This window comes from Bos indicus x Bos taurus, chromosome 4 (genome assembly GCF_003369695.1).
Source record: "Bos indicus x Bos taurus breed Angus x Brahman F1 hybrid chromosome 4, Bos_hybrid_MaternalHap_v2.0, whole genome shotgun sequence".
Lineage (NCBI taxonomy): Eukaryota > Metazoa > Chordata > Mammalia > Artiodactyla > Bovidae > Bos > Bos indicus x Bos taurus.
In genome coordinates this window covers 76,550,181-76,567,810 of record NC_040079.1, presented here as the reverse complement: position 1 = coordinate 76,567,810, position 17,630 = coordinate 76,550,181, and the positions used below count along the sequence as shown (strand labels likewise).

General features: G+C 41.8%; 1 protein-coding gene across 12 annotated transcripts in view; it reads left to right on the top strand.

The window, feature by feature from the left end:
* The window catches only part of MAGI2 (membrane associated guanylate kinase, WW and PDZ domain containing 2), a 1,464,809-nt gene that overhangs the window by 1,370,877 nt on the left and 76,302 nt on the right, over positions 1-17,630 (top strand). For all 12 annotated transcript variants that reach the window (XM_027539773.1, XM_027539768.1, XM_027539771.1 and 9 more), the window contains one exon: positions 8,697-8,835. In XM_027539773.1, the coding sequence (XP_027395574.1) occupies positions 8,697-8,835 (139 nt within the window). The remainder of the gene's footprint in view (positions 1-8,696; positions 8,836-17,630) is intronic.

Below are 17,630 nucleotides of genomic sequence, written 5' to 3'. Positions count from 1 at the left end.
TTCATCCATTGAAGCAATATATATGGGTATTCCCCATGTGATGGAGTCCCTGCCCTTAGAGAGCATACAGTGTTATGACAGGCAAAGATCAATACCATCCCTTGGTATCTATGGAGATTGGTTCGAGGACCCCCACAGACACCAAAATCCAAGAATGCTCAAGTCTGTCATATAAAATGGTATCATATTTGCATATAAACTACTTACATACATTTGCATATATTTTGCATGTAAAATATATAAAATACTTATATACATCAATGATCATACTTTATCACCTCTAGAGTACTCATTATACCTCATACAATAAAAATGCAATATAAGTAGTTGTTAAGTACAATGTCAATGTTAGGTAAATAGTTGCCAGGCATGCCAATTTCAAGTTTTGCTTTTTGGAACTTTCTGGAATTAAAAATATGTATCTATTTGACACTAACACCTAGGGAAATGGAGGGCCAACTTTTAAATAAATGCTTAGGAAAGGTACCCAACCCAAACTATGGGATCATAGAAGGCTTCCTGTATGCAGGCATACCTGAGGTTTCTCCTAAGGGCTGATTAGGATTTAGTTGTTGTTTGAATGGGGAAGGGCAGATTCGAAAAGGAAACCACATGTGCAAAGGTACATAAAGAGAACAACTCTACCTGGAAAGTATTTATAAGGCAGGAAATGGGTGACCTGAGGAAGGAAACATCAACACCAATGAAAAGCCCTAGAAGAGTGAGTTTGAGGGGGGAAGGGAAGCAATCTAATAATATCCCCTATATGAGATTAGTGTTAGTAATATTTGACAGAGGAAAAGGGAAGTTTTGGTGATAAAGATACCAAATTATAATTTAGAATTGACTTCCACAATTGGGCTACTGCATCATCTTTAAATTTCACATACATTTACGTGTTTTAATTTAGAGAATTGTAAAAGTAAGAATGAGAAATGAAAACTGTTGAATAAGGAGCTCCCCCTGAATCTCCACCAAAGCGGCCCTCTGAGTGAGTGGCCAAGTCAAAGACTAAACTTTTTTTGAGCTGTTACTGAATCTTTTCTAAAGAGAAGATACACACATTAAGAAAATGTGGAGTAAGGTACCCCACTCATATCAAGTCTCTGCAGTGACTCATAACTTCTTGTTCCCCTCTGGTTCTTCTCACCTTCATGACCCTTCCAAGCAGGTATGTGCTCAGGTATAACCCTGATAAAGAACTTATCTGCAGATCCACCAGGGCTTTTTCACACTTCTCTTTGGATGAAGTTTCGTAAGAAATATTTTCTTTTTAAATGATTACAGTCAAAACATAGAGTCTTAGACAGATTCCAACATATAAAATAATTGAGGCAAATAAAATCCACAGAATTTTGGTGTTGTCAAAATTTCAATTTCAATCTGTACTTCAATTTCCAGGGGGATAGAAGTTTTTTCAGGAAAAGCATGCTGACTTAATGGGCTCCTGTGCCTTGCTGAGGCGATCGTGCACCACAGTTTATAACCAGAGCCAGGTCCTGTAATAGACACTTGGATCCTGTCTAATTCAATCAACAGTCTCATGGAAGACATGGGAAAGTGAACCAAAGCACTCTGTGTAACCCCTTGGAAAAGATTTATACTGTAATAGTCATTAAATAATCTCTAACAAAGGTTAATTGTGAAAAAAAAACATAATATAGTACAGGTCACTATTGAGGTGAAAATCAGCCTGTCCTTTGCTCCAGCAGGGCCCTTACAGACCAGGTGTCCTGATGTCATAGCATCAAGTGACAATGCCTCTGGCAGAAGCAAAGACCCAAATTCTAATTTTGTTTTTATGATTTTATTTAGACTCAGCCTCCTTTCATCTTTCTCTCGATCCTTTAGCATTTGTTTCCCATAACAATAACACACCTGTCTCTAGCAATTTTTATAGGTCACCTTTACTGAAACCTCATTCGGTCTCTTGTAATACTGTTGAAATTGTTGTGATTTGGCTGCAAGTGCCTAAGGCAGTATTTCAAGATGGCTTTATGGTGTGCAGAGGTGCTCGAAAGCTGAGTTTTCTGTGTCATGAAAACGAAGATGGTTACTATAACTGAAAAGTAAACCTAAAATTCATTTACTCAAACATGATTAACTGAGGGCCTACTCGTTGGGAATTGTGGCAGGTATAGATGACTCGGAGGCAGGAGGCACTTTCCTTGCTCTTGAGGGATCTAGAGTCAGTGGGAGAAACCAGCCTCTAAGGGAAAAATTATGACAAAACTATCCTGTGACCTCGGACCATTAGCCACACAAATGGTCCACAACTAAGTCTTTCATGAAACAGCAAATAGAGGCATCAACTATTTTTTGGCATAAAATTCTAAAGAAGCTCAATTCCTCACACCTAGTTATAATCTAGGATCACTTCAGTCACACATGATCATATGAAATAGATTCTTGTGGTATAAAGGCAGTGAACTGATTGCAACCAGCTAGGAATGTTTGTGGAGAAACCTGAGGAAGCCTTGAGTGGAAACTACCATGATTAGGGGCTGCAGTAATTCCAGAATTAATATAGTCCTTGTAAAGATTTCATTGAGTTGAACCAAATACTGTCTATAAAAATGTGTACAGTATAGAGCTTTTTTTTTTTTTTTTTCCTTACAACCTGGACTATTAATTGCTTAAGAAATACTGAAACTTTGGGAAATTTCCTGGTGGTTCAGTGGTTAGGACTCTGTGCTTTCATGGGTTGGGGCCCAGACTTGATCCCTGGTCAGGGAAGTAAGATCCTATATGGTATGGCCAATATTTACATATATACTGAAACTTTTACCTTTACCTGCCTTGGCTTTCCAATAAGAGAAGTTTTACCTGCAGAGCCTCAAGCAAGTTCTAGGACTTAGTAGTAGTTTTGTTCAGTTCAGTTCAATTCAGTCACTCAGTCGTGTCCGACTCTTTGCGACCCCATGAATCACAGCACGCCAAGCCTCCCTGTCCATCACCAACTCCCTGAGTTCACTCAGACTCACGTCCATCGAGTCAGTGATGCCATCCAGCCATCTCATCCTCTGTCGTCCCCTTCTCCTCCTGCCCCCAATCCCTCCCAGCATCAGAGTCTTTTCCAATGAGTCAACTCTTCGCATGAGATGGCCAAAGTACTGGAGTTTCAGCTTTGTTTTGTTAGGGGAAAAAAAAAAAAACCTGCCAAGATGTGAACAGAAATGTGTGCGTAGAAATGCAGAGCTTGTTAGTCTGAGCCAAGATGGCAGCCTTCTCTCGCTCTGCCTTGCCCCTAAGACACCACTGTGAGGTTGTCAGTTTCCCAAGGGGACCACAGATACAAGTATTTCTTTTACAGGAAAAAAAAAAAGAATGCCTAGAATTCATGTTATATCCTTTGTTAGTTTCCTACATTTAACATCTCCTTGATCCCCATAAAACAATATGCACATTCCTGAATTATGTCTATGGCTGTCTGTCCATCTGTCTGCTTCTTCGTTGTCCCCACTGCCTCCATTCTCTCTCTCCTCCCCCATCCCTCTCTCAACTCTAACTCAAACTCAATACTTTAAAAGTTCTCTAAGAACAAGTGGAGGAGATCTTCAGTTTCATTTAGTACCACGACTCAGTTGAAGATAGCTCTGTGGTGAAGAGTGTAGAAAGAGAAGACTACATTAGAGTCACAACTGGTCTTTTTCTTCATCTCTGAACAACCTGCACATTTTCCATTGTTTCTTTTTCTTTTTTCTCTTGCATTGGAAACTATTTTTGTAATTAATTTATTTATCTTAATTAGAGGCTAATTACTTTACAATATTGTAGTGGTTTTTGCCTTACATTGACATGAATCAGCCATGGGTATACATGTGTCCCCCATCCTGATCCCCCCCCTCCCAACACCTTCCCCATCCCATCCCTCAGGGTCATGCCAGGGCACCAGCCCTGAGCACCCTGTCTCATGCATCAAACCTGGACTGATGATCTATTTCACATATGGTAATATACATGTTTCAATGCTATTCTCTCAAAATCATCCCACCCTCTCCTTCTCCCACAGAGTCCAAAAGTCTGTTCTTTACATCTGTGTCTCTTTTGCTGTCTTGCATATAAGGTCATCGTTACCATCTCTAAATTCCATAAATATGCATTAATATACTGTATTGGTGTTTTTCTTTCTGATTTACTTCACTCTCTATAATAGGCTCATTAGAACTGATTCAAATATATTCTTTTTAATAGCTGAGTAATATTCCATTATCAAATTAATTCCCCCAAATAATTCACATGCCATATAGGAAAAGGACCCTTCAACTGGCCACACCCGGCAGCTGAATGAAAGTCAGAAGGTAATGAGAACCTCTTCTTTCCCTGACAAATTCATTTTCTTATTCATCTGGATGCTCACAGGATGAAAGTGAAAAGAATCATTTCTCAAATTTCTTTATGGAGTTCCATGTCAAATAAGTATGTATAAGACTGATATTGGACTGAGAGTGAAGAGTAAACCTTTTTAGCATTTGTGTCATTTCACAAGGATAGATGGGCATCTCCTTGCTGGGCCTTGTTACCTCTGACACTAGGTCCAAATGAGTTTAACCACTTGTGCAATATGCCCAGAATACCTGTAAGATTCACATCTTCAACAGTGGCAGCATTTCCAATTTATTGCCCAACCAGCATCTATCTCACTACCACCACCATCAAGTTTTTTTCCTGAGTTTGCCAAGATCTTGGACTGTTTCAAACTTCCATTGCTCCCAGTGAGGCAGGAAGACTGTCTCCCTGGCTCCCTGGCATGGACAGGGGCTTGGGAGAAACTGAAAATCCTAGACAAGGGGCTAAGGATCTTCAGTTCAACCAGCATCAGAGTTATTTTCTGCTTCTAAGGGGATCCCACATGGAATGCTGCCAAGCCCCAAGAGGTCAGCTCAGACTTCCAAAAACTCAATAAAAAATCTTCCCAGAGCCCAGTCCTGAAAACCCCACACTGGCGACACTGCACCCAGCCCTGTGAAGCCCTTGAACCCTCTTTTCCTCCAACTCCTACACAATCTTCCAACTCACCACCTCTCCCTGGCTATTTTTTCCTCCCTTAATTCTCATGGCTCTTAGTAAGGGAAAGGGAAAATAACAAATAGTCAAGAGAATGAAAGCATCAAACTTTCTAGGTATGGCTATTAATATTTCTTTCACACCATAAGAATCCTTCTATACAATTCTTGTTGAAATGTCAGTCTTGGGAGAGAAGTATCCTCAGGCAGTGGTGTCTGTCAAGGTTTGAGTTTTGGATCAAGATTACATATAACCCCCTCCCTCCGTGGGTCTCAAGATGAGCTGTGTGGAAATGCTTCATTCATTCATTTACAAGTATGTACAGTGAACCCCATACAAGATAAATAGTCAAATGGGACTTAGTCCCTGCCCTCATTTATCCTATGATTTTTCTTCCCCATGTCTTCCAATTTCTCATCTGAATAAACACCATGACCACCTCACAACTTCAGCTCCATTCCTCAATCTCCTACTTTTGCTCCAGTCCACTCTTCATACTGATGTCTCAGGGAAATTTCCAAACACCACTCTGTTTTCCAGGTCAGCTTGCCCCCTGTTCAATATTTTCAGTGCTTTACTGTTGCCTTTAAAATAAAGCCCAAACCCCTGAGTAGCAGAATTAACTACCGGCAGTTCCCCCAAATATACCATGCTCTCAGATCTCAGGCTCTTTGCATATGCTGTCCTCTCTACCTAGAATGTTTTTCCTCTTCCTTTACCAAGGGAACTCCTGCTGATACTTCAGAATCCAGTTGAGATGTCAGTACCTGTAGGAAGCTCTGACCACCAGCCACGTTTATTCCCATTTAGATGGCCCTCCCTTCTCTTTCATTAGCACTTTGTGTACACCTCTGTCACAGCAAAAATATATTGAATAGTAACTGTCTTATTTACCCACTTTCTCCCCAACTAGACTGAGAATGTGTTGTAAATGAAAACTATACTTTTTGTCACTATTTATCCGATCTCCCAGTAGACTGTCCGAGACATAATAAGTGCTCAGAAATTGTTTGATGAGTGAAGAAGTTCAAAGTCTAAGAGGGAAGACAAAGAGGCATAATTCCCTAATGAGGTGTGATAGATAACAGAGTGGGGTGCAGTGATAACTGAGCAGAGGGATTGCATACTTCTGCTTGAGGAGAAGACAGGGTCTAGGAAGTCATCCCTGGGGAGAAGAGCTTGGGTTGGCCTTGAGGGAAGATTAGGAAGGCACCAGGCCTGTTGGGAAGACAAGGCAAGGAAGTAGTGGCATATGGAAGGCCCTAGCCGCCTCGGTGAGTATGATGCATCTGGGGAGATTTCCCTCAGAAGAATGCTGCTGGTGACCATGTGAAGATATTGGTGGGAGTAATCCAGATGGAGGCAGGAACTGAACTAGGAGCTCAGCAGGAGCCCCAGGTTTCTATCTTGGGTGAATGGTGGCGCTGTTGTCCAGGATGAGGACTTGAGAGGACAGACTATCTGGGGAGAAAGGTGGTGAGCCCGATCGACTGGTGTTGAGCTGCAGTGGCCTGCTGGACATCCCAGTGGAGGAGATGTTTAGCAATCAGTCAGGTATGTGAACCTGAAGAGAGTAGCCAGGAATGAAGACTCTATTATAACAGCTTCACTGAAACCTGTGCTTTACTTCTACGATGTGATGCTGGGTCTTGGGGTTTCAGTCACAGGCGAGGACTGCTGAGAGAGGGTTAGTTGGTCCCACTTCTGCCACTGGCTTGGATACCTGACCTCAGGCTAGCTGCTGGACTTCAGGCTGTGCCTGGTGCCTCCTGGGAAAGGAGACCATAAAGGAAACCTGAAGAAAACTGGTGCAAACCTTGGCCCTAAGACAAATTAATTTTGTCCTGTCTTTAGTGATTCTTCTATGTGGAGTTTGTGCCATCGAGGCCAGCCTCTTCCACTGCCTTGAAACAGTGCTTCCAAAGGCCACCGAGTACACGAAGTGGGGAGCCTTTACTTTCATTACACTGAAGTCCTGGCCCCTTAGGGAATCTGATTTAGGTAGAGGCATCATTTCCATGGGCTTCCCAGATGGCGCTAGTGGTAAAGAACCTACTTGCCTGCCTGCTGATGCAGAGACGTGGATTTGATCCCTAAGTCAGGAAGATTCCCTGGAGGGGGGCATGACAACCCACTCCAGGATTCTTGCCTGGAGAATCCCATGGACAAAGGAGCCTACAGTCAATAGGGTCACACAGAGTCAGACATGACTGGAGTGATGTAGCACACACACAAGCACATACATCACTTACTTGCTATAATAAACGTGTTTATTCTCCCCTCCTCCCACTTTGCTCTACCCTTTGGCTGTTGTGACAGCAACTTTTTGTTCCTGTTCCGGTCCAGCCTATAGCACTCACTTTGATAGTGCTCCCTTAAAGGGGGCTTATTTGCAATTCTGTCTGCATTATCAAGTTCAGGAACCTACCTAAAATAGCATTTCTGCAAAGCAACTCATTGTGCTTTTCCTGGCTAATTTGTCTTAAGTGAGTTGCACTGAAATGAAACATATTTTAATTCAAAGGTTCCTGACAGTAATAATACTGTGGGAGTTACATGGTGTGCTCATGGTTGAACCTCTTTTATTCCAAATTATCTATTCACAAAGGATAACGGGAGCTGCTTATGGAACCCACGCATGCTCAGTTGTCTCAGCCATGTCCAACTCTTTGCAACCCCATGGACTGCGGCCCCCCAGGCTCCCCTGTCCAAGGGATTCTCCAGGCAAGATTACTGAAGTGGGTTGACACGCCTAGGTATTGACAACAATTCAAGAAGAATTGGTATTTAACCAAAGAGTTTCTGACAGTCAGATGTGAGAATGGCAAAGACTGAGCAAGGGCATTAGTCATGTATGGAGAATGGAGTCATTTTTAATTCAAAGGACTGTGATAGAAAATTCATCATCAAACTTGAATATCAACCAACCACTATTTACAAAGAAGGCAATATCACAACATCACCCAGGGAAACGTAAGTAAATGATGCATAACAAAAATTCTCAGAGAAGCCCAAAAACCAATCATTCCACCCAACACACTGAATTAGATCCTGCAATGGCAACCCACTCCAGTACTCTTGCCTGGAGAATCCCATGGACGGAGGAGCCTCGTAGGCTGCAGTCGATGGGGTCGCTAAGAGTCGGACACGAGTGAGCGATTTCATGCACTGGAGAAGGAAATGGCAACCCACTCCAGTGTTCTTGCCTGGAGAATCCCAGGGACGGGGGAGCCTGGTGGGCTGCTGTCTATGGGGTCTCATAGAGTCGGACACGACTGAAGTGACTTAGCAGCTTAGCAGCTGTGTTCAATGAAAAGTCCTTAAAATATTTACTTCTTGACTCAAAGCGAAGATGCCAGCTTATTTTGAATTGCAGCATCAAACACATCCCCTAATTTTTTAAGAAAATCCTAAATAGTTTAATTATGACCTCTGTCATACTGGCTAAATATAAGTGACATAGCATCACAACCTTCATGGTCTAATATTTGAATTTCTACAAAGATAAATAAAGCTTGGTGGTCAGATTCAGGATGCAGCCAGGGATTAGCCTCTACTAAGGAGCAGCAGGCTGCAACCAAGCCTTTCTGTTGCTCTCTGGAAACTGGTCATCTATGGGTGCTTCTCTGTTGGAAATGCAACTTGAATAAAACCATCTTTGGCTAACATGATGTTTCTTTAATTAACAGGTAGGAGATCAGATCATTGAAATCAATGGGGAGAGCACAAGAGACATGACCCATGCCAGAGCAATAGAGCTCATCAAATCAGGCGGAAGGAGAGTGAGGCTACTGCTGAAGCGTGGGACGGGACAGGTCCCAGAGTATGGTACGTTTCACATTTTGATTCATGTCTTTTCTGTCTCTTCTGTGCCCATAAATGCCTATGCTTATTTATAAAGCTACATAAGTTCTCTAATTCTACCTAAATATATATTTAGTGATCAGTGGACATAGATCTATACACATGTATTTTTAAGGACAAGGTATATATTATATGTTTGGGAGCTCTTTCTTTTGCTCCCTTATTTAGGTAATGTTGAAAATAGCAAATGTAGGACCTTTCAAGGCATCTCTGAGTGTGCTGGGAGATCTGGCTAAATTTATATATTGGAACTTCTGTTATTTGACTGATAGTCCTCTGTTCATTTGAGTCCACAGTAATTTATCAATTATTTCCTAAAATGACTCATGCATCAGATTGTCCTGTGGGATATGTGACCTGAGCCAAGGGACCAGCAAGACCAAATCTTCAGGCTATGAAGATTAAAACATAAACTTCAGTTCAGGTAGTGGTTGCATTGCCTTGGAGTTCAGGGATATTCCAAAAGTTCACTCTTATGTTTATCTAGATGCTTGTGAGGAAGGCTTTGCAGTGCAATTTAATTCATAGATTTGCCTTCGGAAGTCTTTAACAGTGTTATTTCCCAAAAGCCCATTTAAGGTACAGCCAACATCATTACCCTAGTATATCGGAAACTGTTATGTGATGTTTACATGAGAAACAGAGAAACCTTGGCTTGTCTTTAATCTCAGGGAGTAACAGAGAGACAGACAGACATCAGTCAAGAGTAGCACAGATAGTAAGTGTCTGGATTAGGGAAATAAGATCTAACCACTGATCTGAATAAGTAACTGAGGATGTTGATCTAGATTAAATTGACTCCCATTTTCACTCTTCCATTCTTGAAAATCTAACTAGTACTTTTTCCTCTTAAACTGTGCTTTCTGCCTAAGTTACCTAATAATTGACTGAATGCTTATTTAGTAGGACAGATATAATCCTGAATTCAGTTCAAATATCTGAATTCAAAGGCCCTTAAATTCCTTATGTTTCCAGGGTCTTGAACATAGTGAAAGCCTACAAAGAAGGGCTGGCAAGTCCTCGCATTAAGAGTAGGGCAGCATTTAGAAGTTTCTAGGGCTGGCCATATGCCCAGGGAAATATTTCATCCCAGCTTCCCATCCTTAATACTTGGATCTAATAAAATATTTTTAATTATTAATATTAGCAGTAAGCACAGACTTGAGCCTGTTCAATGGCATTGGCATTCTTCCCTTTGTAAAGAATCTGAACTCTTGAAATAAAATCATTTTTTGCACCCTAGGGCATGAAGGGATTCTGTAATGTGAAACCAACCAGTGAAATTCTATCACTTCTACAAAAGACCTTGCTTTCAAGGTGTGTTTCCTTCCATGCCAAGACCTATTATCTATACCCAGGAATTCTCATAGAATTAATGTTGTTCTTATTGTTCTAACAAATTAATCTTTAAAAAGTTAATCTGAATAACATGGCTGTCCTGAACTTTCTATTCTTTTTGTAGAATCACTATTTGGTCCTTATTCTGAGCACCCACCACACCAACTGCTGCTCTACAGAGAGCAGTTAAAACAGTCTGTCGACCAACATGTGGCATAACTCAGACTGTGATGCGTCAGCACGAAGCTGCCTCAAGGCATAAAAATAAAAATATGTTTCTGAACAGCATGAAAATTCAAGACCATGTCAACATTATCCCATTAATTCTTAACATCATCTGAAAATATATAGTTAAAGTTAAATTCTAAAACTAACCAACACAGAGAGTTTGTTAAATATCTGGACACACTTTTGAATATTAACTAATATTGTTAACTCTAGCAGTATTGCAGAATTTCTTCTAAATAATTTCTTCTAAAATGTAATATAAAAATCATACACACTGGTAGCAGTAGAGCTTGTCAGCTACTTTTGATGTTAGATTTGACATGGATTATGACTGTAATTTTAGAGATTATGTCATAAAAGAACAAATTTAATAGAGTAAAGCAATCTCCTTTAGGGAAGTAAATGAATAGTTATAAACTAAGTAAACATTAGTTCTTCAGGAAACTTTAAACCAAAATTATGGTTTGGTTGGTTCGGTATGGTTTGGTTATTTGCGTGAAAAACCAAGAAAGTAGGGATCAGATCCGCATTTTTGAGGATAATTCCATCAAATGATATTTCTGGAACCTCACAGTGCCTCATGAAGGAACTGTTTTAGGGGTCCCCAAGGCCACCCCACATTCAGGTATTTGCTTATAGGACTCCTGGGACACAGAATATAGTTGTGGTCACAGCTCAGATTTATGACACTGATGTATTAATAGTAAGGATACCCAGTAGAATCATAAGGAAGAATAACACAGGTAGAATTGGAGGAATCCACATGCAGGCTTCCTTCTGCTTTCTCTGTCTCCCATGAGGGGTCACCCAGAGAGCATTCTTCATGCAGCAGTAAGAATGCAGCAGCATATGTGTGATAATATTGCTGCCCTGGTGGTATGGCTGCCCTGGGAAGCTCATAAGAGACTCAGTGCCCATGGTTTCTCCTGGAGGCCAGTCAAGCTGGCACCCTCTGCCTGGCACGTACCAGAATCCCAGACTCCCAGAAGGACAGCAGGTGCTGAGCATAAACCACATTGCTTGAGCAAACAGTTGAGATACAGTGAGAGACTTGTATCACTTAGGAAAGGTTTATATTAGTGAGGGAACGAATTACCAGTCATGTTCCCGGATGCCAGCCCAGAACCAGACTGGTGAGGAGGCCTTTCTGAGGTATCAGTTACAGCCCTGCTCTGAACATGCATTCCGGTACCAGGAACAAGCCACAAAGTGGCCACATTCACAGACTCTATAGATGCCCCCCAGTGTCTGTACTTGCAGCTAAGGAACTCGCAATTCCTCCAGCATCAGTTAAATCGACTATCTCATGACAAAGAATTTTTTTGTCCAAGATAGAGTATATTTTTATTAAGCTACTTTTATGAAAATTTTTATTAAAATATACTCTAGTCTATCTTGGACATAAAAAAAGTGGGGGAGTGGCTAGGGGTGCAGGTAACAAAACAAACAATAGCAACAAGAGCAGTGAAAGAAAATGCTTGGACTTATAGTAGATGTAACCAAAAATAAAATCCACTTTGTCCAAATGCACCCTAACGACAGGAAAACTGATTTCTCTGTCAACTATGAGTTTAATCCTATGTTTGTTTCCTTTGTTTGCCCTTTAAGATCCCAAACTTGGCATAAAATCCAGTCTCAAAAGATTGTTAAAGGGAGTTTATCAGAATCTAGAAGAGACTTTACCAGTTAGGGAAGTGTTCAGGCTTAACCCCGCCCGGATGAGAGTGAACTCTGAAGGTGAAGAGACTGGTGAACAGCAGGCTAGGAAGGGGTTTAGGTGATAACCCTCAGCCCTACCTCTGATACCTGCAGAATTCAGAATTCAGAACAGCTCTGAAGCCGTCCCTTATCTGGACTTTTGGACATGTCAGGAGAAAGCTGATCTCAGTCCAGAGAAATACAAAAACTCTGCCTCAGAGTCCTTAAGGTGGTTTGTGACAGAGAGATAAGCACAGGTACAATGGGAAGAAAAAATTACCCCAGGTAATCTGTCAGATTGTTGACTAAACAAAGTCAGTGTGAAGCCAAGTGAGCTGAGGAAGGGAATAAATATGCTGCAAACACGCCATCCATAATTACCATGAGACTAATCGGCAGACACACCTCAGCCGATCCAGAGGCAAGAATAAGCAAAGGCAGCCACTAGCAAGCATACTGGCTGCTCACAGAGGTGGCTGAGCAGCTGTGGCAGGGGAGGGGAGATAATAAGGGCTTCGAAGGAGAAGCTGCTTTCATAGTTAAGTCCTTGAAAGAGCAGCTCAGGAGATAGGCACTTCAACTGCACTCTATTCCTCGGGATAAGAATTTGTTGATTGTAAACTCAACGAGAGCTTGGGCTCCCCCTCCCCTGACACATACATCTCAACACCTGCCAGGAAGAAGGCAATTTGATGCTACCATACTGAGGAAAGGATCAAAAACGGATGCAGCAGAAGCAAGCGGTGCCCTCCTTAACACTGTTGCAGTTCCAATTAAATCTAAAAAGTCTAAGAGAAAAGAAAACAGGGATCCTGATTCTAAAGCTGCATAGGAATGTATTATGCAAATAAACTCCTTCATCAGCATTCAGGGATTGTAAGGAATGTTCACTTGATGTATACACTGAGCCACAGAGCCAGGGCCTTGGTAAACAGAAGTGCCACTGGATGAAAAAGATGTCCTCCACCGGCAGTTCAGGCCAATGCAGAGCCTTCCCCGGTTATACTTGCTGTTCAGAGCTCATCAAAATTTAAAAAAAAAAAAATTATGCCTTCCATTTTTGGTTGGTGGTCTGGCCTGTTGATTCTCTTAAGCAGCATTCCAGGTCTTTATGACAAGAATGCTGAAGTAAGTTTGATTGTAAATGGCCTCAATCGTCTTAGGAGGCCAGACAGGGTTCCCAGGAGGAAGCACAATTCTCAGAATGCCTAGGGACAATTAACACTAATGCCCACATCTCCCTTTGGGGAAAGAAATCATCAATCCATGAGTTAGACTTCTTCCTGCACTACCATTTTCAAAGTTAATTGCATCTTTGATAGGTGTTGACTAATATAAGGCCTATGAGAAATGAAATTGTTTACATTTTATAAGTGTAATAAATGCATAAGGTAAGAAAAGATCTGTTTGAACCATACTGCATTCACACTCTAGCTGAAGAAATGAATGGGCTAAATAGTTAAAGGTCTTCCTTTAATCGGTAAATGAAAATGATTTACAGTAGTATCAGAGCAACAGATTAAGCTGTACCAGTCTCTACTTGTATGGCAGTTAACATTATTTTTTCATGTATTCTTCTTTAACAATGTGCATTGGCATGTGGCTGTTATAAGCATGCTCCTATAATCTTGTTAACAATTATTTGTTCAAGTCCTTTCTTCCTCTGATCATACAAAGGTCAGCTCTAGACATTGTACTCCTACCAAATAAATATTCCATATGAGGTGAGGCAGATCCTGTAATTAGTATCATTAATTAATATCACTACTATTTCCTCAACTGAATCAGGATTTTCCTGAGCACCTACTATGTTCAAGGCACTTTGCAGGCACTGAAAGTAAGACCCAGTCCTGGCCTTCTGTGAGCTGACAGTCTAAAATGAGCATATGTGTAACAGTTGATTTTAATAGAGGGGTAACTAATTAAAATGTCTCAAAGGATCTACTCTAATGAAAAAATTATTAGTTTTACTAGTTATATGTGGCTTTAATAAATACATCTAGAGGGTTAAGGATCTTTGAAAAGCCCTTGGCTTCTTTTGTCTGTTAAGCATTTCCTTTGTAATATTTGTACTAATAATTTGTACTTTTCCTGAAGAATGAACTCGCTGAGTATAGATAAATTTCTGCGTATACCTTGGCTGAATTATTCTCAGTTCCAAATTAGTGAGATAGAATTCTCTTGAGCAAATCTGCTGATCGTTGCTCCTCCCCTCCCGTGGCCCTCAGCATGGAGCCTGGAGCACTGTAACCTCACAGCCTGAGGTGTCCATGGTACAGACATGGGGAGAGTCTCTGCTGCTTTTGCCTCTTCCTCAGAGACCACATTTATGGGAACTTTAAATGGTTCCATAGCCTTTGCACTATTTCACCTGCATTTTTAATAGGGCAAAAGGCGGCTGGCTTCAATAATAAATTCTGAAATTTAATTTCAGCTTCTGACATTCATGGTTGAGTGTATCTCCCTTTTCCATGAGTGGTTCCACAAATCACTCCAGTTCACCCTGACTGACCCAGACCAGGGAAGAGGACAGGCAGTCAGGCAGTACTCTGGCTGCATCCTGCAGAGAACAGAGTCCTTCCTTGGCGAGAAGGCTCCAGACTGCTCTCTTCAGAATTTAGGGAATCCCAGGAAATGTTCAAACCATGAAACTTCCAATAGGTTCCTGTTTCATGGAGTCATACCCAGGGGCTTCCTTGAGGATGCCCAACTCTGAAATTCTTTTCCCCGCTGCTCAGCCAAAACCTCGTTTATTAAGGTGCTTTAAAAATGAGGGTGAAATCCCATTTCTTCATATGTTTTATTGGAAACCCTGGACTATGATGATATTCCTTCTTGATAGTCTTTGCAACATACACTGTTCTCTTTCAAGATATATTAAGTGACCCACTTCCCCCAGTCGACACTTGTTAGGTATTTAAGACTCTGATAAAATATATTAGACCATGAAGTAACCAAGAAATCAAGCAAGAAAAACCAGTTTTGCTCTTGAGGTCTGACCTCCTTTCAGTTCCTTAACAGTACATTGTTGGAGGAGACTAATGAGTGAACAGCTATCTTTCCCAAACCCCACTGAGAAGGACTCCACATGCATCTTGGAAAACCTAAAAAATCCAACTCCTCCAGTAACTCATGCTGGACAGTTGGATTTAGGTTCTGATAAAACTTTCTCTTGCCTCCCCTAATATGAAGCTGAGCTCTCCTGGGCAAGGGCTGCTTCCACCACAGTCCAGGGAGAAGGTAGCCTCTTAGATGAAATGCTGATGAGTTCTGTAAGACCATTGAAATAGATCTCAGAGAAGTCACAGAATCAAGAAAAGTTTTGTTTGTTTGTTTACACGGTGAGCAGAGAGTGGGTAGGAGTGGAGATCAAAGTATTAAGGTTAAGAGGAAAGAAAGCTCACATCATGGTTTTACATCTGCACACATATTTGTACCATATGTACACGCGCGCACACACACACACAGAGGATTGGGTCGATTTTCAAGTGTCATCCCAGGTAATTTCATGCCATGGGGATGGCTGGCTTTGTCTCCTCTAGTTCTCCTGTAAAGACCCAAGGAGTTTCTCGTCCTCTCTGTGTCTTTGTGGACCTCTCGCTGTATGAGCCTCACCCCTCAAGCCGGCTCCCGCCTTGGCCATCAGATCTGAATCACTCTCCATTCAGGCTTGCAACCATTAAAATTAAAGAAAGGAGATAAGTCTTCCCTTTTTTCAGTCTCAGGCTTTTGTGACAGTCTCAGCTCAGCTCCCACTCAGCTCAGTGTCCCTCCTCACTGAGACAGTCTGACCTGTGTTCATAGCATGGTGGTGTTGATTCAAGTCAAGCTTGTGACCCCTCAACCTCTCCCATTATGAAGCTGGTGCTAAATGCCAAAGCCATTTTCTCCACTGTCTGATTGTTCTCTTGTCTCAAACTAGAGATGATACAGAAGATGTTGACCCCTATGAGGGAGTTTTCTAACAACATCCTGTTATCCAGGTGCTCAGAGTGGAGTTTAATATCATAAGACAAATTCTTGGGTAGATCCAGCTAACCGCTACAACCAGCAAACATCAAGTCTCCAGAGCAGTCCTTAAGCTCTGGAGTCCGTAAGTCCTATCCCAGTGTTCCCAAAGCAAATAATTCATTTTAAACTTAAGTACTAAAAACCCCTCATTTCTAGTGAAAGAAATAGTCCATAAGGTTGGATTTTTTTGTTGTTATTTGAGAATTCTGCCTACAACTTTGCTCACAAATAGGGTTACCCCGATGTCCTGTTCTGACAAAGACTTCCCCAGGTTTTCTTTTCAACCGAACTCCCTCAGATAGGACCAAAATAAGATTATATAATGCCTTACTCCAGGCTTGAATTATATGCTCTAATTGTAGCAAAATCTCTATAAACGGTGAGAATCACACATTCTTCAACGTGCTGTTTGGGTTCAAAAAAATTTTTAATAGAAACAACAAACAGACACTTAGCCCAGACTAAACAGCGGTTTACTCTAAAGCAGCTCCCACATTTGCTTAGAGAGGAGCCTGCATTTACACTCCCGTCACAAGGTCTCTCGTGTTTTTATACACAGTCTCCAACAAATAGTGATTCTCATCAGGACCCTGGGTTTTCAGACTGAACATGGGTTTTAGGACTCATGACGTATGCATCGCATATGCCAAGCACAGAATGCAACTCTGTTTGTCACATTTCACCGTAATTTCTGTTACAGTTTTCACAGCTATTTTCCCCACCATGTTCTGGGCTCTTTTGTTTGACCTCTGGCCCCAACGTTTCCTAGCACATGTATCTTTCAAGCCCAGTAAAGGCCACGTTTAGAATTAAATGAGACCCTTTTGTGCTTGATAGTAAAACCACTTGATGTTTTTTGTACAAAATTACTTGCATCTTGGCTAAATGGTAAACTCAGTTAATAATTCCTGAAACTTCACTTCCCTCCTGACATTCGTTGTTAAGCGTTGGTTTCCACACCACAGAGAGCCTCTACTTTCCCTTTAACTTCGAATTGTTTGTCCAGGTGGCGCTAGTGGTAAAGAATCCGCCTGCCAGTGTAGGAGATGTAACAGACGTGGGTTCAGTCCCTGGGTAGGGAAGATCCCCTGGAGGAGGACATGGCAACCCACTACTGTATTCTTTCCTGGAGAATCCCATAGACAGAGGAGCTTAGTGGGCTACAGTCCATAGGGTCCCAAAGAGTCGGACACGACCAAAGCAACTTAGCACAGCGCACCCCTCAACACAGCTGTGCGGTGAAAAACACCCCGGGGGGTGGGAGGGGAGTGGGGAGGGGCACATAATGAGACATCCGTGTGGGGGCACTGTCTCTTTTGTGTGTTGAAGCACGTGGAGCAAGTTAGGCATGAGATGGGGGCTGGGGGAGGGGTGGTATCATAAGAATATACTGGCAGAGAGGGGAGCAGGCTCCCAAATGTCTGAGCTATGTGGACTCAGTGCTTCTGATCCAGCAGCCCCACGTCACCTCTACCTCACACTGT